Source organism: Aptenodytes patagonicus, chromosome Z (assembly GCF_965638725.1).
Source record: "Aptenodytes patagonicus chromosome Z, bAptPat1.pri.cur, whole genome shotgun sequence".
Taxonomy (NCBI): Eukaryota; Metazoa; Chordata; class Aves; order Sphenisciformes; family Spheniscidae; genus Aptenodytes; species Aptenodytes patagonicus.
The window spans coordinates 40,284,950-40,309,423 of record NC_134982.1 but is presented as its reverse complement, the minus strand read 5'-3'; the positions used below and the strand labels follow the sequence as shown (position 1 = coordinate 40,309,423).

Genomic DNA, 24,474 nt, shown 5'->3' with positions numbered 1-24,474 from the left:
GCGCCCGCCGCGAAAGGCGGGGGCGTGGCGGCCGCGCCCCGGCCAGCGGGGCTGCCGCCCGGCTGCGCCCCTGCGGGGGCTGCCCAGCGGGGGCGGCCGGAGCGCCCGCGGGGGCTACTCAGGCTGCGGGGGCTACTGAAGGGTCGAGGAAGCAGGAAGGGAAAAGGTAGTCAAAAACTGAATCCTACCTAGCAGTAACGGATAAAACCAAACAGGAGCGGCATCGAGGCATACTGCAAACTTTAATATGCAAGAAAAATCACCTCCATTAGACACCCAGAAGATAGCACAGGGGCGTGAACCTTCCCGTTCTTACCTTCGTAACTGGCTTCCAGAGTGTACTACATAGAAATAAAAATACAGGACACTTCACATTTGTCAAACTTACTCCATGTACAGAAGTATCACACCGAGGATTATGCAGCATTTTATTTTACACCCAATACCACGTACAGTTTAATAGTGACCTAAATTAAATGGTCTTGGCTTCAGCTGATAAACACCTTAAGCATTCCTCCCCCCTCCCCCCCCGTACAACTGAAGAGTATGACCACAGTCAGTAATACACAATTATCCCTGTGCATAGAAATACAAGTGATGAATTTTAAGAACTCATACATAGGACTGCAGGTATAACACTACTAACTCATACAACCCATTCACAAGATTATTCTGCTTCCAACTCTTAATGCAACTGTTATAATTTAAAAGGAAAACATTGGGGAAAACTGGCATTTTCTAGATCAGAAATAGAATCACATCACTATATACCCGACATAATAAAGACATTTTCCAAAAATACAAAAAAAATGGTACTTGTGACAGCGTGGGGTGGCAAAGAACAAAACTACCAGAAGAAAGGATATTGACATTCAAATAGAAAGCAAGAGTTCAATTGCCTATTTGTGAAAAACAGGAACACCACATTTCAAGTGTAACTACAAACCGGGTAGGAGGCAGAAATTGGGCTGTATTACACATTTATGTACTGCTCAGCAACAGCATAACTGACATTCACCTAACCTTGTCTTACTTCAAGGAGCTGCATTATCAAGTAAAATACCAATCATATCCTACCTAAGGGAAAAAAAAAATTCAGAATGAAAGCAAAGAATCACAAAGTCCCTCAAAAAATAAATAGTACAACAAGGAAATTAAAGCAACTTCTTTTTTATTAATATTTTTAGGTGTGCAAGGGCTTTTATTTTTAATCTACTTGTTGCAATGGCAGTGTTTCAGGTTTAAACACATTTTTCTTGGAGCAGGGTAGAACTTCCAACAGTTCATTTATGGAGCTAAATCGTGGTGGTGCACTTTGAGGAAGAAGAGACAGTTCAAATAAGAGGAGTTTAAGCAAAGCTCTAACTGAAAACTTGTGTAGACCAGAAGCCTTTATTCTCAATAAGGATTCTGAGCAGAAAGGGGCACAGTACTGAATATACCCAGGCATGTACGCTCTCTTATGCAGTGTTGAAACTATAAAGAAAAAGTTTGTGTTTTCCCTCCTTGTAGACTTTCAATTTAGGAACAAAGGCACAAATTTCTGGCCTTAATGGGAAAAATCCAAAAGCCAGTAATGGAGCTATTAGAGACATGTGGTTAGGACATCACCATGAAAAAAAGGGACTAGAAATAATGGGAAACAAACAAGCTATTGTCCAGTGCCATTATGACCAAACATGAAAAACCCCTTGATTCCTTACCATAATGTTTTTATATTTTAAAGAAATTTCTGAAAATGGATGAAAATGGTACTTAAGGTAACCAATATATTAAGAAAATGAAATGGCTAACGTGACACCTCCTCTCAGCACAGTGATTATTAATGTTTTCTCATGCACATTACTTGTAAGTGACAGAAGCTTCAGCCTCATGTATAGTATCACTGTTTGTAGATTAAATATTCACCTAAGCCACATCTGCCAGGAAAAAAAACATTAGGATAAAGAACTAAGAAGTCACTAAGTCACAAGGGTAAAGTGCCTGAAGTTACAAGGAAATTGTCTACCAGTTGGCCTGCATATGCTGACTCAGGTAGAGATAATTAGGTTACAGTGCATATTATTTACATGCAACTTTTTCTTCCCCTTTGAGAAACAGGGATTCTTTTGTTGCACTACCTACACATGGCATGCATAACTCAGCTGTGTTAACAACTTTAAAAAAAGAAAAGAGCTCTAGTATAACATGACTTCCTGTTAATTATGTTTAATAAAAAATACTGCTTCACTGTTTTGGCTCAAGCAGTAAGCAGGTGACTCAAAATCAATGTATTTTAAGACATCAAAGCATCTACTATTTCAGTTTCAACACAAAGAGATTTATCAAAATTGGTGTTATTCCTGAACTGAGGTTAACATACTGCTTCTCTGTAACAGCCTGCTTTTTCTTCACTCAGTACTCTGCTTTCACATAGTAGGTCAAACTGCCTATAGGATCTGTGTTTTGATTAACTGTTAACACTGGTACAGTCAAAGATTAGAATTTGTATAATAATCTACTTCATTTCAGTTCCACAGAAAATGCTGTAACAGTTCTGATGGCTATCGTTATCTACCAAGAATAATTTTATCACTTTCCAACCATTTCAGACTTCATAATTTAAGTATATGTTTAGAAATACTTCTCTAAATGTGACACAGCTAGTACAGTAAGCACCTCTATGCATTCCTAACATGAGAAAGTAGAAAAAAGAAAATCATTATAAATCTATGAAAAATGAGGCAGCATATGCGGAGAATTAGCCTGGTTATGGCAAACATTAAATTTTATTCTCAAGAAAACATTTTTGCTTTTATTTTTAATGCATTCCAAAGCACAAAGACAGTGTATGTGAACATTTCCTCCTCCATTTTCACAAGTATATTACAAATATGCATGGCATAGTACATGTCTGGATAGCAATAGAGATATTAAGAAAATAGACACTATCTAAATCCTATTAGGAATAAGAAGGCACCACTGATTTGAGGTTGTGTCCAGACATCACCCAGTCCATTTTATTCTCATTTCCAGCTTTCAAGCCAACATTTTTTTCTAATTAACCTATTCAGACCACTTCTATTCTGGTTTTCTCACCACAAACAACACGCATTCATAGTAGTATTTCATCATGGAGAGTTCATTCACAGTGTAGGTTGACAGTACAGATTCTTTCTCCACCTGAAAAAAAAGCAGCAGTTTTCAAAACACCTTCTCTACAGGTACTATACAAATTTCTCTTAATAAGAAAGAAATTGCTATATACTTACTAGATTTCAAGGCCCATCTATACACTTTTTAAAAAAGGAGGAAAGCAAATAATTTGCAACACACAAACATTTAATTCTCCTAGAAGTTTTTAGTATATGCCACTATGTTGAACTAAATTTAAGGTAAAGGTTTATTCAAAGGAGTTTGTCTGGTTTATACCAGTACTACTCGTTGCGAGTACTACTACAGCATCTTCTTACCTCTATGTGGAATCCATACTGCAGTATAACATTTTTTATATCCTCGTAGCTTAATTCTATAGAAAGTTCATTTCCCAAGTTTTCAAAGTGGTAAAGGAGAGGACCTAGAGTACAAAGATACAACGGAAATGGCTATTAAAAAGATAAAAATGTTTTAAAAATCAAAACCACATACTGAAAGTGCAAAGAATGCTTATATCCAGACTCACATATTCAAATACAGACAAAAGAAGGTACTTCTATCACTTGAATATGATTTTTATACCAAATTTCAGAATCAATGCAAAATGAAAACAAATTAGTTCAGCTGCTTATTCAACAATGAAGTCTCATTTCCTACCAGATTGTGTTTTCTGTATCTTAAAGTTTCTTCAGTCTAGCATCACTGCTGTCTCTACAGAACAGAAGGCAGGACACGCTGTGGTCTACTCAGGAGCTTTGCTTGCATTCTGCGACTGGCCAGGACTGGTATAGTGACTGACTGACCAGTGACTGGCCAGTTTGTCCTATACAAAATGTTTAACTCCTGAGTTTTGTCTGATATTCCTTCACCATGGGAGACTTAATTTAAACTCTCTCTCCTTTTGAGCCAAGGCATACATAAATCTCATTCCCAAAACTTCTGTTTAGAAGCACAGTACAGATTAGACAACAGATTAAGAAAAAAATGCAAGGATGTATTTACACACAGAACAAGTTCTATTTTCTTAGAAAAATAGCAAAAAAGAATACAGGACACTACATTTGTCAGATAACAAATGTTTGATACATGAATGCAAAACCTGCCACTGGGAAGATTTACTTCTCTATTTAAAAACCACATTGTACTGACATGATTGTAATTAGCAAACATCTGGACATACTCTGAACACATCTGAGCTAATTTCCAAGCCCTAGATGTTTCTAGCTCTACAGAGTTTTCAGCACAGACACATTCATCCTGACAACTCTTTTCAAGTACTAGATGCCTGTTATGTGATCAGACATAAATCAGGGCTAGCAGGAAGAGAGGTTGGTCACACTTGCCTACATTTATCCATATTCCTCCAGGCTTTAGTATTTTCCATATAGTATCAATGTAATCAATAACGTTATGTGCTGTATCTATGAAAAAGCAAGTTGCTATGCAGTCCCACGTATCTGCGTAAAAAGAGCAAATTATACAGGGATTAGTTTCAATGTTTCTACCCCTGTAAAAGTTAATCATTTCACCCCAGTATTTGTTTATATACTCAGCATTACCTTCAACTAACAACAAATGAAGGCTCTTCATTTCATTTACAACTAAATAAAACATTTTGGTTTATGTTAACGAAAGTTATGTTTGGGTTCGTGTGACCTGTGTGTGTGTATACATATGTATGTATATACACATACACACTCTAAAATATTCTACCTATTTATTAATGCATTTTATAAAATTATTCACACATTATATAAAGTGAGATAAATTTATATTATTTACTGTAAAATGTAAACATGATAACACATTTTATATAAATGAAGGCCCAAGGGTGCTATTACTCACCTGTCCTATGAACTTCATTACCACAACTGTTAGAAATACAACTGCAAAAATACCCAGCAATTTTGGGCCTCCCTAGTTAATATCTGGAACAGTCTGTACACTAAAGTGTACTTTCACAAATCACATAGCTTTAAAACATTTTATTCAGTATCTGAATACTTCTCCAACTGTTTTTTACTAACGAACTTAACAAGCAGGATCTTCCAAAGTCTACCTTTTAAAGCATGAGTCTCCCTGTTTTTCTCTAAACATGTATCCTTGAAATTGCAAGTTTTAAAGTTCTGTAAATAAAAAAATTAAAAATCTCAATTTATGCCAGTATCAGATGTTCTAATGTAAGATAGAACCTTCAGAAAATTAAGCAACTATAAGGAAGGTTCCTACAAGAAAATATCTGTAAGTCTAGATGCACAATAAAGGGCAGATCAATAGGTATATAATCCTGGTGAAAAATTGCTATGGGTCTAATAGGGACAGAAAGGTGGAAACAGAAAACAGATGTCCGAAGTGATAATCCAATACTGTGTAAGGAAAAAATAGTGCCTTCTAAATAGGCATATATCAGAATATTAGACTACATATAAAAACTGGGTGTTTAATCTTGATCAAATCCTAAATATGTAATTGGTAGAGTAGGTACTAAAGAGAGTCTTCTGCAGATTAATTCAACATTAGGTTAATCATAAGACATTACTTCATAGGTGCAATGAGGACAGCACAACTAACCTGATATCACAAGAAAAAAATGAGGTTATTTGTACTGACAGAAGTCTCAATCTTTGATAATTATCATCCCCATAATGTGCCTCTGAAATATTTACTATTAACAGTCAGTAAGTATATGTTTGTTTAATTTATAATTTACTGCTACTGAAATAGTTTGCTTTTACAACAGGAAATGAATCAACAAAAAAATGTATTTATTTTTTACACTGAAGAAAAGAAGTGACTAGTTACATTGTTCCCTTTGTAACATCACTTTTCTAAATCAAGTAAACCTTTCCATAATACTACTATGCTGTCTTATTCTGAAAGAGACTACTACAACAAAATCTGTTAGGCAAGGAGGTGTCAGTATTTTTTTTACAACTAAGAAAAAAGCTGATCTGGAATAAGAAAGTCTTGCTACAGTTAGTACTTTTTGCTCAATGCTTGTAGCTACAGTTCCCTTCTATTTCTAATCATTAACTGTTCCATAACAAATACTCTGAAGATACAGTTACATGGATAGCCTAGAAGTTTACATTTACTCACTGCACTCAGAATAAATTTCTTGAAAATCCCCTGCTGTCATAGAGAAGTTTGAACCAGAAGGAAGACTGTGAGGATCAACATCAGGGAAATAAATTGGCCGTATCTGATCAGCAGATCTTCTGTTATTGCTAAACTGATGAATCCAGGGATAAAGCTTACATGAGTTAATTTCAGAGCATCTGCAAAATACAGAAATCAGCACAATTCAGTTTCAGCTAATTGCGTACCTACTATCTAAAAATGTAGGAGTCAAAGACTTTCACCAACATCCATTGTCTTGCTGATAAAGTTCTTGCAACAGCTACACGTTTTCTAAAGGACTTTTATCTAGTTCCTAACACTTCAGACTGCCCACCTATTTATGAACTGATGAAAAAAATAATTTTACTCTGACACACAAATTATCACCACAAAATAACTCCTTTTTTAATTTTAGGATTTTCTTTTCCCACTTTTTACCATTTTCCCAGGCTTATTTTTCCAGTGAAAAGAAAATGCACAAGATTCTTTTGTAAGATTAATGAAATTTGTGATTTAGTATATTCAGTAAAGCTAAGCCTTTCTGGGTCATATTTCTTCTATTAAAAAAAAAAAATTAGTAACATTAGTTCCATGAATTTTATTGGAAACATTTGTTCTCATTCTAAACTTTTCTGTCTTTTCTGAACCATAATCATAGGGGTTTTGAAGCACAGCAGAACAAAAGCATTTTTCAGATCCTAACTGAAAGGAAGCTTTTAGATTTCAAAAAATAAATAAATCCCATTTTGCAAACTGTAGTAGTTTTGCACTAGATGTCATTTTAAGTTAGTAACGCCTGCAGTGTTGCAATTTTGCTAAGTAAACGTGTCTTTGTAAAATAAAATTTGTGGGTTGACGTGACCAACTAAGTCAACTCTTATTTTAAAAAGTGATAAAAAATAGCATTGAAGTATAAAAAGCAGCTTTTCCCACAGTCCTATAAAATCAGTTTGCAATTAAAAAATGAAGCCATTTTCTTTCAGAGACAACAGAGGACACATCTGTCCCATAGGAACACGTATCATCAAACACTTCATAAACTGCAAGCAATCTACCAGGTTATAGAAAGTGCACTCTTTTGGCTGGTGGATAGAAAACACCTGTAGTAAAGTCTTTGAAATAACATTTTCTACCTTCTTCATGCAATATTTATATTTCATTTTATCAGTAAAAAAAATACAAAAATAACCTGTATTAGAGCAGCAGTATACTGCACTCATCAACTGTCTCCATATATAATGAATAAATATCAGATATATGCAGTCAAGGAAAAAAAAGCAGGGAAAAAGCCCTGATAACATGGGCATCATTTGCTTCAAGAAAGGCATTTCTCTTTTGGTTAAAAAAGAAAAACAAACCAAAACAAAAACAAAACAAACCAACCAAAAAACCACCACTACCACCACCACAACAACAAAACCCACCAAAAAATCCCCATATTGGCCAAAAGTTGCATGTTAGCCATTTTAGCATTCTCCATATGCTCCCAGTCAATTTGTATTATCCTCAGAACATTTTTCTTTAACAATCAAAATTTGCCCAAAAGCAAGGTAAAGAAAATAAGAGATCTGAGCAGATTAGAAAGGATTTTTTTTCTGCGCTGTAAGGGAACACACACCTCCCTGTATTTTTTTTTCCCAGCACGAAGTATAGTCATGTAGACTTTCGAACATTTCCAAAGGGAATTCCCAATTTAATATAAAAGACCAATCCCTCTCCATATTCAAGCTTGAAAACCTCGCTTTCCAGCTTCAGTAATTTATACTTAAAAACTAAGTACTGCAGTCCTTTACAATTCCATCCTTCCAATAAAAGATGTATGATGTAAGTTATATTATAAAAATATAACATCTTTAACCAAGTGTGACACACTTCACTTTCTTCCACAGCAGCAGGGCATTTACCGTTCAACACTGAGTTGAAAAGGCGGTTCTGGAAAAGATGGGTAGGTCAACTCTTACTTCTGCCCACCGATTTAAAGATAAAATGCTTAACTCTTTTCATCCTAAGACATTCATGGACACGCAACAAATACAATTAAGCAGCCAGCTCAAAGTGTCAAGATTTATCTAAAATTACATTCTTTCCAGAAAGTAAAGATTAGCCAATTATTAGCATGAATTCTACTGGTATTAAAGTTTTTTTAAACCAACCCTACTCTGACTTGGGTACAAAGTGATTTTATAGTACTTCAACTGAACTTTCTCAAATATTCGTAAGTGGGACTACTGCTGCTGAAGGGCTGCTGGACCGAGGCTATTGACCCTGTGCTCTGAATCTCCAGCTGCAGGAAACAGCAAGTAAGCAACCAGCTGCTCCTGCCTCTTCCACACAGATACCACCCTAGTGTTGTTTCCCCTCCTGTCAGATGTCAAAGGGAAGTAACATGTCCTGTGGCTCTAGACTGTCTGAAAATTTTGGTATGCTTTCCAGAGGTAGGAAAACAGATTATGCTTTTCACAGTTTTTGCTCTTCCAAAACATGTAAGAAATGAAGTGTGTCTGTACATCACCAATGATCACCTCTGCCATCTGTCATGATATCCAAAACTCATCTAAACACTAGAAAAATCTATCAGCAACAACAACCTTACCCATACAAGAAAACAATTTCCCATACAAGGACTGCAGCAGCGTTGGAGCCATTGTAGCTTAACTACTCCAGGGTCACTTTATTTTCAAATTAGAGCTTCCTCAATGGAATAATGCACTCTAATTAATTTCAAATACTTATAGTGACCACAGTTACACCTTGACGCACTCTACACAACATGGTATGCAACTTTATCGACGGTAACAGAAGTTCACAATTTAAGAGAATTAAATTTTTTTACATGCATAAAAATCAGCAGATACCACATTGTATACAGAAGACTTAAGTCACTGTACCACATCTAGGAGCCCACTGTAGTAGTTGGCTTGACACTCAATATAATACTTTGTCTTCCTAAAAATAAACCAAGGTCAGAGGAAGAAGGTAGATCCAAACTGTAAGCATGTTAGTAAAATCCTCGTGCTTTTATCAACTGAAAACAAAAATTAATTAAAGACTGTAGTTAAAAACTAATTTGCAAAATCCTTCTTCTTACCACTCTTCCTTAACTGGTATCTTCAGCTCCTATTAATCATTACTGTTTCTTCCAGTTCCAGGAAGGCAAACATGTCCATTTCAGAAGGCTAACTGGGAACAGCCACTTAAGACTAAAATGAAAGATCCCAGAAGTCCCTAAAACCTTCTTAACAGACATCCCAAGCCCACAATTAGCAGAAAGGAATGCTTGGACTTCAACTGAACTGATGAAATTCAGAGTTAGGTTAGCAGTATACTCTTCCATGCTAACAAGGAAACTTGTAACTGGTAACTTGCCCAGCAAAGATGAAGATTACAGCAGCTGAGCAACACTCCATTTTGCTGTCTAAAATCTAATACTGTTACCAAGTCTAATGCATATACACCTCTTTGCTAAGTATCTTATATAAAATAGGAAACACCACATGAGCATTAGATGCTAAGATGATTACTATCGTAATCTAAGCAAGGATCTTCAAGAGAATTCCACATATAGGCCAAAGACTCATTATTTAAGGAAGACAAAAAACATGTCAGAGGTAATTAATTAGGGGTTAAGTTAACTTTCAGATTTGAACCACTATGACAGCTGATCAGTGCTCCCAAAGATAGGAAATGAATACTTTTATGCTGCTTTGAGTAATTTCAAAAGTTGCAAAGAGCGTAAGACCCAGCAGGGCTGCATAGCTGAGGACGAGAAGAACGTGACCTCCTTTCAGTAGCTGCAAGGCATTAGATCAGCCCAACTGCAATATGCAATTTCACTACCAGATGAGTCATTTAAGAATAATGTAAGAAAAAGAACAAATAAACCTCTAGCAAATATCTTTTTTCATCACATTGACTACTACTGTTTTAAGCAGACATGCAGCAGCCATAATAAACAGTGTTTTCCCGTTCTTGTTTTTGAACAGTAAGCTGTAACAGATTTAAGATCATCACAGTCCACAATCTACAAACAGGGCTCCAGAACATCATGGTAATATAGAATACAAGCCAATAGTTTAGGTGTTTTCAGCAAAGGTGTATCATTTCAGATTGAAGAATGAGTGAACTGGTAAATTCTGCCTCTCTGAACTTAGCACCAACTCCGCCAAAAAACAAACCACCACCCCAGACCTCTTTCATACTCGCCCACCCTCTTTAAGAACAGTTGCATTTGCTGCCTTCTTTCCTCTCTAACAAGTTCATTATGAAACCAGTAATCTCCAATGCAAGTGACAGAATACCAAATACAGAAATGTCACTATAAATTAAACCTATAAAGTTAAATTTACTACATTCAAATTTAGTACCTCAGTGTAATTGTAGAAATATTAACTGTATTATTTTAGCTGTTACTCAGTGACTGGACTTGCTTAAGAAGTGGTTCAGTGTGCTTCGGTGGTTGTTTTTCATGCCAAAACAGTGCCTAAAATTTTAGTATAGAATTAACACTTTCTTTAACAGGTTTCCTCTGTTACTGATCACCACCACTAAGTACTATGCACATATTAACTAGTCCATATTTGACACTGGTGATAGGTGTGCATTTTACAGAAACAGATGTGAAATAAATCATAAAAGCTATTCAAGATCATGCAGCAAATTTGTGGTACAATCTAGAGATTTTAAGTCTCATAACTTAAAAGCCATGCTTCCTGCTTTAATTTTAATGACTCAGATAATGCTTCCCTCCCCCATTTATCCCACTGATTTTTTCTTCATTAAAACATTCTAAAGAGTGGTTATGTGTGTCCTCTGTTAGGATTTACAAATCCATTTTTGTGCAGTTTATTTATTCAAGTTTTTCTCATTTATAATTTTGCCTCCCTAGGTTTCAGTCAGCAAGTAAAACATAAGCTGTGTACCTGTTGAGTACAAAGTTAGAAGAAAAGAGCATAAAGAGGCTCCATTCATTTCCTTGGCAAGCATAACCGAGCATAGCTATTTCCCACGCCAATCTACCTAGCCCAGCACCAGGTACCAGGATATTAACTTTGGAGAAATCCCTGCAACAGAACAAAAATAATAGTTAAGTCTTTATCTGATACCTCTTAACAAAACTTACAGAGGGCCGGTCAAACATTTTTTCCCCCCATATACTTAGATATTATAATGTATTTCCTGTATAACTTTACTTTTTAAATGCAAACTGAGCCAGTTCTGATCAGATTGGTTAATTGTACAGTCAAAATAATTAACAGAAAAACACTCAAAAGAACATATACAACCCTCATTCAGAATACAGATCATAATTACAAGACACTTTTTTTCCTGAAAACTTTTACAATTATCAAGCTAAAAATCTCTAAGTGAATTGAAGAAAGAACATTATCATATAGCACCATTTATTGATCTGTGAGGTGCACTGATAACTAGTAAATATTCTAGAAATCTTCTTAGTTACATTGCATGAAAAATAAACAAGTATTTTGACATCAGAAACAAAGCAAACAAAACTTCCATAAGCCGATGAGCAGTTCAGACTGTAAAAACCTTAGTTACCTTCTCAGCAACTGTGGGTTTTAAATATGCTGTTCACTGATTGCACTCAAGCACATTAAGTGACATAAGATTTCCTAAATCAACGTATGTTGCAGCTCTCTAACCCTTCACTTCCCATAACAAGGCATCAAGCTGAAGAAGACATCCAGCATGTGCGTTTAATGAGATATCTAGAAAAACCTCTCCCATCTTCCAAGTTCAGCAACTAATAAATAGAAGAACCAAGAATCTCAAAATTTTCTACTCTTTCAGGCAGAAAAGGCAATATATACATATTCTAACCATTAGACTTCTATCACAATCCAATCAAACCTTCACTCATAAAACAAAAAACATTCCCATGCCAAACTGAAAAGATACTTCATCTAAAAAGAAAGAATTTTTCAGTTTCCAGTCGTGAACAAGACTTCGTAATTTCATATACCAAAAAACCAAGTGTGAACAGTCAGACTACCCTCCCTTTTGCCTGTCACCTTCAAAGACAAAACATACATGTACCAGTTTATATGCAACTAAATGAAGGAAGCTACGATCAGCACTTCCAAACCTATGATGAAATGAAAGCAAAATGCAAAGCCTTTGACTACATAAAAAATCAGGATGCCAGAAAGGGTTCAAAAGAGTCATGCTACATAAGCATGAAGATGAGCGAGAGAGTTATGTAAATTCTGAAAAGTAGTACAATTCTGAAGACTATTACCCAAAAACAAAAGAAAGCATTATTCTTTTCTAAAGGCCACACAAACTAACAAACCAGTTAGCAGTGCCTTTTGGTTTGTGGCTTAATCGTGTAATTAGTGAAGCCTTCCAAATGGAAAATCAAAGTTCTTCTCATTCCTGATTTTCATTTCTATTCCATTATACTTTCAGATTCTTTGTTTTCTGATTAAGAAGAAGCAGGAAATCAAGACTTTGCTATTACTTAAGAGCATTCCTGTGAAGCAACAGTTCTCCTTACCTCTCCTCTCTTCTACAAGGAGAGCCAGAAGAAAGCTAGCCAGAAAGTCTTACTGAAAAAAAAGACAGATTAATTCAGGGGAAAACTACTTGCTCAAGATGAAATTTTTGAAAATAGGGACCCAGAAGGAGGAAGAGAAAGAGAATCCACTTTTTGGGAGAAGCTAGAAAAACCTCCATCTTACAGCTTTTTCTATTCGTAGTGGTGTATCTATTCACTGTTATTCCAAATGTATTTTTAACCTAATCTATTTCTTCATTTCCTTACAATTTATTTATGAAATATTTAGACCAGCTCTACACAGATTTTTGCACCCCTATGTAGACACTTCTACAATGAGTGGGTTGAAGAGCCTTACACCACTTCCAAGATTATCATACATTGATTAGAAAAGACACTTTTCTTAAAACAACTCATTAACAAGGAGCTATGCAGGTGCAATCACATTTTGAAATCTGCACCTTTATTCAACCTAAAACAAGATAAAGCCTCTAACAGGCAAGTGAGTTGATTTTGAATTGCTTGTAATTGTCTTGTATCTTTTTATTCACAATATAAAGCTTTTGTATCTCTGAACTAATTTTCCCAATTCTCTCTTAGAAAATAGTTGATTTTAACTGCACTTTTCTTTGCACCTTTATTAAGGCATTGAAGCCTGTCTGGAAACTTGTTAGCCATTTAACTTCTATCTATACTCTTCATATTAGTTGCTAGGGACTGGTGCTGGCCACCAATATCATTTCAGCATACAGAGCACAGCTAATAGAATACAATATAATCAAATCTGAGTCCACTAACATTGACAGTAGCCTCCCAAAATGGTTTCTATAATCAGAGAAATTAGGCATGTGGCAAACTTACTGTATAAAAAATAGTGACTGTTGATGGTGTTCTGCTATCAAAAAACATGCTCAAACACCTTCTTTTTTGAGACTTAAAAGGAACTGTTAGTGACAAACTCTTGATGAATTTCAAAAAAATTAAGGTACGAAACCAGTGGTAGTGGGAGCACTCCAATGCACTATATTATGCTAATTTTTGAATCATTAAAACAGCTAAAATTAATTGCAGAGAAACAGCTTTTTTAATGGCTAAACAGTCATAAGATAATTTAGGAGGCTAGAAAAACCTGCTTTCCTTCGGTGGATATGTAATTGCAGCAGTAGCAAAGACAATTAAAAAAATCCCAAACTGTGATAACCAATAATAACCCAAGGTTACCCACAGTGAAACTAGCCTTGAACTAGTCAGCAGCAGCAGGATTTCTATGACATAGATCTAGCACTGGTTAGGAAAATAAATGGGTATCCAACAAGTACCCATTAAAAAAACCTGTGGGGCAATATGGAAGAAACATTGACCTATTAACCTGACAGATGTGGGGAGAGGAGGCTGGCCAAAGAGCAGGGAAGAGGGCTACATGGTATTGTTTAGCTCAACTACTGAAACTGCAGCAGTCATCTCTTAAAAAGAGAGGGGAGAAATATAAAAAACCCTAAAATCTGTCATGGCATTATTGTACTGCATTTTGCATTGTGATACATTTTCACCTTTTAGAAGTTTAATACTATTAATGAAGATTTTAACTTGGTGTCCTTTTTTTAAGGGAAAAGTTATACATGTAGAGGCTTCTTATTTTATGCCTATTGTGCTTTAACAAAAAAATGATGGTGCTGAAGGGGTAAACTGAAGTTCAGCAACAGAAAAATTAGTGTGTGATCAAACACAAACCTCATTTTCATAAACTGAACACTGCAATTCAATGTTAGCTAATGATAGTAAGTGATAAGAAATATACAGCCCATACACAGAAGATCAGTGGAAACATCAGCATAGAATCACAGTCGGACTCCTTCCTTCCTGATGTCTTACCTCTAATGTTTGTAAATTTAGATAGTGAACAGATCCAATTCTCAGTATAGTATTTTTCATCATTTTACTGTAATCACATTCTCAGTTGTTTTTTTTTTTTAAAGACAACTACTTTTCAAATAAAATAATGAAGGTAGCTAAAAAGCACAATCATTTGAAGAGCAATTCTTCTCCAAACTTAGCAGCTGAGGTTTATATACTTCCGTGTAAAGACCTGCAAAGCCTTCAGTGGACTGCAATAATACTTAAGATATAGTTTCCTCTTAAATCCAATGTTTAAAGCAAAGTCTAGGCTAAACACAATTTTTGACGAGATTAAAAACCCTGAAGGACAGATATATTTTATATAAAGTTAAACACAATTCATATAAAACAGAAATTTTATCATCACTGTAAATGCGACTGAGCGCATGCAAGAAGTATAGCCAAGCTCAGCCTCAGGATTAATAAGCTATATTTTCCAAATAAAAAGGAAACTAAGCACTGGTGACTTCTTTTGGGCTGTCCTGCTAGTACCTTGGAAAATGCAATCAATTGCTGGACAGCATGATATTTATATTGCAAGTTATAGGTGGTTCCAGAGGCCAAGTTAATGAATAAAAAAAAACTTTGGACAAAATACCTAAGTTTACTATTCTTGGCCGTGGAATGATAATTAACTAAGAGGTTAACTATTTCTTTGGTTCCTTTTGGACAAGAAGCTGATGATCTTTACATCCTTTCACATAAGTAGGAAGGGTAACAGTAGAAGTGAAAGAAAATAAAAATGGCAAAAGGGGAATTAAAAAAAGAAAATACATTGGTATGCTTGTTTAGATTTTCAACTTAATGTTTCCCCATAAAAATGCTTTAACAAACACATTCCATCAACAAATAAAAATGCATCTATGTTTTACTATTTTCTCCTACAGAAAGTAGTGATCATGGTTCATTCAGATCCAAGAAATCCAAGAAATTCAAATGGCTTCATCAAAAGGTAGACAATATTATAAAGACCCTGTGAGCTGAAACACAACTAAATTCCAACATGAATAATGCAGGAAATCTATCAGTTCTTCAGGAAGACTTTATCACATGGGACGTCACTTAAAACTGCTTTGTTGATCCTACTAACAGATCCCGTGTTAACGTGCTAAGCAGAAAGAAGGAATTATTTCTGGAGAGGAATGGGAGGCAGAAACAGCTTTTGCCATTTTATTTTTAGATTACAGTCTTGTCAAAAGACTGGACTGAAACACAAGATAACAGTAGCACCTACTCACAAGACTGTTCCAATTTACAGCTGCTTTCAACCCTTGCTGGTATCCCTTCTGCTTCCCAGAAGAGCAAGCACATATATAGAGCACTTCACTTCTCTTCCTCTTCTTTGCATACCAACTAAACCAATACAGGCCAGTCTTGCAAAGAGCAGCAACAACACATGACGTGCATGCATGGAGCAAAACATACTTGAATAGTTTCAAAAATCTGAACTCCTTTTTCACATTATTCCAATGCATGGAATCAATAATGTTAAAATATAATGTTAACTAGAAACTGAACATACAATTCCATTGAAGCCATTAAAAAGTAAAAAGTGACTCGTACTGACAGTTTTAAATTTAAAGTATTTACTTCTCCATCTTTTTCAATGCAAAATAGATCTAGACAAAGCTGTTTTCATCAGCCGGTGTGAACAACACACGTTTTCTCTAGCACTGCCATTTCATCATCTCAGGAGACTTCAGTCCTCTGTGCTACAAAAGGGAACTCTGAAGAAACGCAAAGCTGCACTCTGAGGTTCCATCCACAGGTTGTCTTCCCACGAGTGGCCAGAGCCAGTCCTCTCCAGAGGAAACGGACTGCGCACCCACTATACACAACAGCCAGAACAATTTCGCTATGGTTCAAGCCCTGTCCATCCCTTCAAACTGAAACAACTGCTCCCCTCCAAAACTGTAAAAAAGGAACCAGACTTGACCAGCCAGCCTGTCCTGCCAGGGAAGTTCCTTCTTGCACAAGGGTGAGGTGGCACTGCCAGTTAAGCCTGATAATACACAAAGAGAACAGGCCCTTCTGAATGACTCTGCTTCCTGCCTCAAAGAGATAAATACACCTAAGTAGGAGAGCCTTCGCTCACTAGGAAAAAGTATGGGCTGACGACAGTAAGTAACAATACGTGAACAGAGAAAAGGTTTTACATAAATGCTATGACAGGTCCATAATGATCAGGAATATTAAACTTTTCAATAGGTATGTATGTAACACACAAATTAAAAAAAAAGTTTCATTTGACAAACTCAAACTTGTAGTAGAGATGTTTGATCCATACAGTGATGTTTTGAGATTTCTGTAGAGACAAAAAAAACCCAACTGGTATTTCAGAGCCATCACAACAGGGACAGAAACACTGTCACATTAGTTGTGCTTGACAACAACCACCACCAATTCTGGTGGTAAAGAAGCACAAAGCTATCAATTTCAGATTCACCCAACCTGCTACCACATGTTGCTTCCTAATACCTCAATACCTGTGGCGGTTTTGAAATAGAGTTAATTGATGATAAATGTAGAAGTCAAGACTTTCCAACTTCAGTCATGTAACTCTTAAGATTTGACATGTTACCTCTTCCATAACCAAAATGCTTTAAAAACTAGCATACAGAGAAAAAGGTGAACTGCTTCCTTGAAGATTAGAATTACTTTCAAAACTAACCATGACTTTTCTACAGATCTGCGCATCAGAAGTACATCAGGTAACCTGCAGTATTTAATTCATTTTTATCTTATGTAGGGCACTATTAGCACTAAAAACATTGCAGGAAGTTCACCTTCAGATAAAACATCTTTAGTGGTGCATCCACCTTGAGATAAGTTAGCTCAGGGCAAAAAAGAAACCAATCAACCATATCCACTCCATGTTCTGCCACCACTAACAGTCTTTACTAACGAAAATTAAAAGATGGCTAGTGGAAAGTATTTTCAAATCGGTACAAGTGCATTATTAGCAATTACTGAGAAAGAAGAAAACCCACAGTAACATCCAGCTATAGCAAACCTAAGTTCTGACCTATTACATTTATGAGTACAAAGTTCACAAATTTTCCCATTATAAGAGTGTTAAGTTTAAACTGATGACTGGGGTCACTAAATGGCAGAACCATTAAACACAGAATTCTTACAGCAGTAGTATCCTCTGAGATTCTACCAGTATACTTCTACTTAAAGTTACCTAAAAAACCTCTCACCGATTAGTATTTTTGTGGTGTTAACAAGCCAATGCAGTTACAAAGCTACCCTCAAAGACTTGCCTTGTAACATCTGCCTGAAACCAAGTCTAGAATTAAGTATTTGCAGGGTAAATTCTTAGTGCAATAAAATTGCACTAGAGGTAAGTCTTCTTCGCTCCTTCCTCCTTCCACCATGAAGGGCAATACTCATACTTGCTGCTGTCGTAAGGGTCCTTCCCTTTACCCGCACCACACGCACTCTGAGAATCTGCTAACCTGCAAACTTTACCTCACTGAGCACAACTGAGTTAACTTCACAACCTCCTGAGGTCTCTTACTTGAAAAGTTAACAGATATCCCGTTACATCAAGCTGCAGGAAAAGAAAAAAAATTATTCCTGGTTTACCTGGTATTCCTTTGTGAAGTTTATGATTATGCTCTTTTCCAACACCTTGTATTAGAAACAAAAACTTTCTTGATTAAAAAATAAATTCCACTGCATTCACAGTAATTTCTGTATTTTTAAATCCAAGCTTTTCATTACTCCATAAAAACTTTGTTAGATTCGTGCAACATTATATGCTCACATAAAAATAAGTCTTAAAACACGATTACCATCTTTCTTTTGGAAAATTCTTTACAATTTCACTAATGATTGGCTGGTAGCAGGAATCTCTCTCAGGCTTTCCCTCTTCGCTCCAGTCTCTCACAAATTGTTTCAAAGTAGATTTTAATTTATCCATGTCAAATGTTGAAGCTGGTGTAATCTTCCCTCTTCCCTAATTAAAGTGGGGGGGGAAAAAAAGTTAGTGGAAAACGTACTAAGTATCTTTAATCTTGGAGGGGGGGGGAAGTAAATTATACACAGACAAAAGCCATGCTATAAGGGCTGTTGGGAGTTTTAGCTGACAAAGCACTCGCCTTTCACTCCTGGGACCAGGGCTCAAATCCAACCTAGAATCCTAAACAAATTGAGTTTGCTGGTCTCAGTTCGGCACCCAAGAGACCAGGTTCCACATCACAAAACCATACATAGTATGGCATAGCAGAGCACAACTGGTAGTCCTTTATTCAGAGAAGGACTGGGGCTGAGCTAGTGCAGAGGCTGAACTGCTTACCCTGAGAAGAGGATCCCTTTAGGTACTGATGAGGCAACACTGAGAAGCTCACATTAGAGCTGCCCATTACTGTACCTTGCCTGCAGATACCAAATAAGGACTTCAGTTTCCATCTCTGCCAGTCTTTTAAGTCTGAGTGCAATTTTTTTGATAGAGATGCCACACTGAAAAAGCAGGTAAGTAGTGAAAAAGTTTTTACAGATACCATTAAAAATATTTGGCCTATCTAAAATTGTAACTGATTTAGAATACCATAACATATAATAACCTACAGTAAGACAGACAATACCATCTATGCTCTACATAGTTAACTGAAAAAATAACTTTAAAATGTAACCGTGGTAGAGCTAGAACTCTGGAGTGAAAAACTGCTTTTTTTACAGTAAGTGATTACTGCAATTTGCCAGATTCACAATTAGTTTTCGTAAGTTTACTAACAACAAATAGTTTTATTAAACATCAGCTCTACAAGATGTGAAAGCCAAGAGTGAGAAAATGTAAGCAAACAGGAAGTAAGAAAGGAGAAAATAAAGAAGGCAAAAGGAAAGAAAGTTGGAGGCCTAAAGGTGTGAAAAACAAATGTAGAAAATCCCAAAGCGTACAGAATTTAATTTTGATGTATGAAAAAGTCCATTTTAACATACGTCTTCTCCATATTCTTTATTTTCAAACATATGAACGCAGTCATTCACAATGGTCTGTAGTATCTCTTGATTATGATCAATGCACTTCCGAATCTTGTCAAGGTGAGGAAGGAATTGAGGAAGAAGACTCTGTTGGTTAGCTGGGAGAGATTTAAACTGCCTCTCTGTTCTGTTCACTCGTTCATGCATATTTGTTCTAAAAAGCAAAAAGTTTCAGGTCTTTAGATATTTAGAAGCAATACATGCAGTAAATAGAAATAATTCACTCTAAGCTACTCCAATTACAATTATTCATTTCTTTAGACACAGAAAGTGATCACTTTGTAACTCCTTACTAGAGAACAAATTTTCAAGAATTTTTCAGGCAAAATGTTTGTTTTAAGCTCTAGTTCTACATTACCACTCTTTTTAACATTGCAGTTTAAGGGGACCATTGTTTTCTTCTTGCAGTTTCATCCTCAGCCCTTCATTTCCAGCACAGGTGATCACTACCTCAATACATGGATCTACAAAATTTAATGAACAACCAGCCCCCAAACCCATCAAAACTAGCCAGATTGTTTCACAAATCCAGTTTAAACTGAATGAATAGCTGAATGCTGTGGTAAACTACGAATACAGAAATAACGAGATGTGGAGTGGGAATAGGGATCCTCAAAATCAATTGTTTCTGAAAGAACGGTAAAAGTCACAGCGGGACCATACCAGAGTTCTGGCAGCCACACTAAGGTACTAAACTACCTTCTTTTAACAGCATATTCCCCTCAAGTATGAGTACTGTGAATTTGATCACATAACTGATCCAAGCTAAAAATAACTCTTCCATTTCCCCAAAATGAAAGTTCCATAAAAAAGGTGAATCTACTGCCAAGAGAAAGAAGTCTATTTTTTTCTTTCCTCTTCCTTCTCCTCACCCAGCACAGTTCTGCCCTCCACCTTGTTGTAGCAATCATCAGGCCTGCCACAAAGCTCATTTAACTTGCTAACCTCGAAGAGACCTGTATAGATTTTGCTAGATTTGATTTTTGTCAGTTTAGCAAGTCAAGTTGGCTGAGCACAGTCATAAGGACTCTAGAGAGACAGGTCAAAGCCGGGACAAGGGATACTGCCCCTTTTGGCAGCAGCGAATCATTTTATCAGGTCAAGTCATACTGCAGTTTCTCAAACTCCTGTGACAGCATACAGCAGCACAGAGTTGAAAACTAGCCACCAGAGAGTAAGGTGCAATTGCTGCAATTTTCGTTGCAGCCTCAGTCTGGAAATTTGACCAGTTAGTATCTCCAACATTACATATGTGCTACTGAGAAGGGCATGTTCATTGCAATAGCTAGACTGGTTTAAAATGACATTTAAGAACAAAAAACAGAGAAGGAACAATAAGAAAAATATACTGATCCTCTACATAAAGCACATCAGCTTAGCTTATTATCTTCTTGAAAGTTTTCTCAGAAAAATTCTTTGAACCATAATCCTCCACCCTTTCATGTTGAATTGCAACCTTCTAGCCGAATGAATAATTCACTGAAATCAGAAGAACTACACACAAAGAATGAAGTTAAGTCCACATGTCTCCAGAAGACAAGAACTTTGATCTGGATTCATCTGAAAGTACGTTATTGCCTTACTCGTACAGGCATTTCCAATTACATTATTTTTAACTCCCAAGATACGTAATTTCACTTAAATTCAGAGTTATTTCTTTGAGGCGGAGGTAATTTAATTCAATTTCTGCACCAGAAATTTGAGTCATATCCTTTTGTTATGTGTTTACCGAAACTGTAGTATTCAAAAGCAACCCAGAGTCACAGTTGAGCATGAGGTTGAGAAAGATGTTCCCAGCTTCTAAGGCCTGAGGATACAATTACATCACTGGTATAAGTAAATAACAGTTGGCTGTTGCGCTAATAGTAATAACTAACATAAAGCCTTTGGTATGGCCAAACTGAATTGAGAATTCAGGTTGGAAGAGACATCAAGGCGTCATCTAGACCAACCTCCCGCTCAAATACTAGTCCTGGAAAACAAAACAACCCAAGATATGAAAACAGTAAACAAGAAGAAATACTCTAAATATCACCCACTCCTTTCAAGAACCTGTCATGTAAAAATTATGCTTGTTATTATATTGACAAAAAGGGCCCAGCACATAAGAATGAGTCACACGATGGGGGTCTGTCAACTTTAGCGTACAAGTATATAGCGTAGCTACATCCCAAATCTGCTTTCCATACCTACGGTAACAGAAAACAGTTTACCAAAATACTGTAGAGGACTGGACTTTTTCAGCTAGTCCCCCCCACCCCGCTATTTGAGTAACTTTTGCTTCCTCTTCCATTCAGTGGACTCAGATATAGTTGGGTCTCCCTCCCCCCGCTTTATCTCATTCCTATGGGGCCATCAAGCCCTTTTCTGACTCAACAAATGACTAGAAAACTAAAGTTATAACAAAATGGCATCCGTTAGCCCTATCACCCGGTCTTATCTCTCGTGCAAATTAACACGTCTTTCAAAAATTTCCCCAATAATCGAGACACCGTTTGCATTTCTTTGCCAGCAGGAGCTACTATTGTTTTGAGTACTTTACAGCGTCTTAGAGCATTTTATCTTACAAAAAGAGAGCTTTTACAACCTCGTCAAGGTGTGTCGTACTTTGAGATGGTTTAGTTTTGGGGTTTTTTTTCTTTTATGCTTCCTAGCTGACAAAGACATCGAGGTGACTTTGTGCGTATCCGGAAAGGTAAGGGGAGCAGGGGTCCCTTCCTGACTCGGGCTTCTGCACCCCGCTAAAGGCACCGCGCTCCCCACGGAGTACAGGCCGAGGGAGGCCGCCACACGACACGCGCGGAAGGGCAGAGAGCTCTGGGAGCCAGGCGCCCGGAGCGCCGCCCGCACGGACGGCGAGCTCCCGACCCCTGCGGCGTCAGGTCGGTGGGACCACCGACGGACGCGGCGGAAGGGAGGGGACCCTCGCGGGGCCCCGCACACAAGGCGGCCGGTCTCGGTTACCCGTAGTATCGGAAGGCGTTGATGATCCTCCGGAAATGCTCCCGCTCCAGCCGCTCCTCCTCCGCCTCCTCCTCCACCCTGCCTGCCGCGGCCGCCGCCGCCGCCAGCGCCCTCGGCTCTTGCGGCTGCCGCCTCCGCCGCTCGTCGCTCAGCGAGGCCGCCTGCTCCACCTCGGGCTCGCCGCCCCCGCCGCCCGCGCTCTCCCCCGGCCACGGCAGCTGCTCCCGCTCCTCCTCGTGGCCCCGCCGCAGCCCCCTGCGCATCGCCTTGGCCGGCGGATCCCTCTCGCCCGGGGGACGCGGCGGCAGCGGCGACTGCGCTTTACGGGACACGGCGCACGTGGCCGACATCCCCGCAACGGCCGCCGCCAACAACCGCGACCGGCGCGCGCGCACGCTCCCTCGCTCACTTCCGGCGCGGGGCGGAGGGAGGGGACCCGACGGGCGCCGGCCCGTCCGGGCGGGCGGGCAGGGAGTATCGCGAGAAGACGGGCGGCGGCAGGCGCAGGCGCGCGCCTGCCGGCGGGGAGGGGGCGCGGGGGCCTGACGCCCGGCGGGGAGCGCGGCCGCAGGGGCCGCGGAGTCTGGCGTGATTTCTGCGCGGGCGAAGTGGCCGGGTTGGCCAGCGTGAGGCGCGGGCGGCCCCCCGACGGTGTTTTAGGTCAGTGCCCTTGCCAAGTACTCCACATCCACGCGTTAGCTGTCACGAGGAGGGAGGAAAAACTCAGGGCGGAGTAGTTCTAGTCCCAGCCTGTAAAAAAAGGCACGCTGGGGTCGGTGGTGGCAGTGACGCTGACAGACTTTTGGAGCGTACCTGCAGAGGATGCGTGCCTGCCCAGCTCCTCTGGACTCCTCACGCCAAAATTGAACGTACAAGTTCAGCAATTAATGAACCCCAGCTCTTGCCCGGCAGGCCACAGGCCTCTGCCCGGTCGGCTGCTCCAAGTTGGGGTAAGGTGTGCATCCAGCCCCCTGCAGCGGCCAGCCACGAGCAGGGATGTAGCTGTGCTGACAAGAGGCAGGAGTCACAAAGGGAGCTCTGCAAAGTACCTCTGCTCCGGACTAAAGCCGGATTATGCTTCCTGAAAACACGTATGGGGACCAACTGTGGGGAGAGAAAAGTAAGGAGGCACGTTAAGCAGTGTCTAGCAATGCACGACATTAAATTCCACACCCCCCCCAACACACTTTAACCCCGAGGACAGTTGAGCACATCTTCCTCCACCTGACAAAACTCGTTTGGCTGGGTGCTGACACCCTCTGTGTGTCCTGTGGCAAGTCACCACGCTCCTTTACAGCTGGCTTTGAGAAGAGGCAGCTCTCACCAGAGGGCCTCCTTTGTAAGGGCCCATCCCCTTCTCAGTTTGAGAACCTGGAAAGCACTGTCCTACAACACTCCTCTGTCTGAAGACGTGCAGGAAGTGGTAGTCTTTTAATAAACCACATAACGGGACAGGAGAGAGACGTTTTTTGGCACACCAACCTTCTCTCTCTGGAAATAGGAACATCAGCCTCCTAACAGAAACACTCTCGTTTTACTCTTAATTTTTTCCAGTTTTCTTCACGCTCACACTACTCTTACTCTCTTGCAGCTACATTAACTGACTGGACAGTTTTGACTATAAAGGTGTTCAGTGGCAGTGCTAGAGAGAAAGCACAGACATTATTCCCAGTTGGATGGACAAAAGAATCATTGTTCCCAAGGGCACATTCAGTGGTTTCCTAAAGTAAGAAACACCATGTATGTGACAAAACCAACATCTGAATCAATGATACACAGCATAAACAGAAATTCAGCTTTTAGACTTAACTTTGAAGGTTAGAGAGGGAGCAATAGCTCTGTGAGGTAAAGTTTGT

The 24,474-nt window shown here is 38.5% G+C and overlaps 1 protein-coding gene across 4 annotated transcripts; it reads right to left on the bottom strand.

Annotated features, from left to right (window-relative positions):
- Positions 1–225: 225 nt before the first annotated feature.
- CARNMT1 (carnosine N-methyltransferase 1) lies at positions 226–22,991 on the bottom strand. Of its 4 annotated transcripts, XM_076361806.1 has the most exons (9): positions 22,619–22,659; positions 21,384–21,461; positions 19,613–19,808; positions 18,466–18,629; positions 11,175–11,315; positions 6,235–6,413; positions 4,479–4,592; positions 3,453–3,556; positions 226–3,162 (listed from the first exon to the last, which is right to left on the bottom strand). In XM_076361806.1, the coding sequence occupies exons 3-9, from the start codon at positions 19,799–19,801 to the stop codon at positions 3,061–3,063; spliced, it is 993 nt and encodes a 330-aa protein (XP_076217921.1). In that variant the 5' UTR covers positions 19,802–19,808; positions 21,384–21,461; positions 22,619–22,659; the 3' UTR covers positions 226–3,060. The 4 variants fall into 4 exon arrangements, 3 of the variants coding, with proteins under 3 accessions (XP_076217921.1, XP_076217919.1, XP_076217918.1); XM_076361804.1 differs by lacking the exons at positions 18,466–18,629; positions 21,384–21,461 and adding an exon at positions 19,044–19,132 and having other exon boundaries at positions 22,619–22,991; XM_076361803.1 differs by lacking the exon at positions 21,384–21,461 and having other exon boundaries at positions 22,619–22,991.
- Between the last annotated feature and the right edge of the window lie 1,483 nt (positions 22,992–24,474).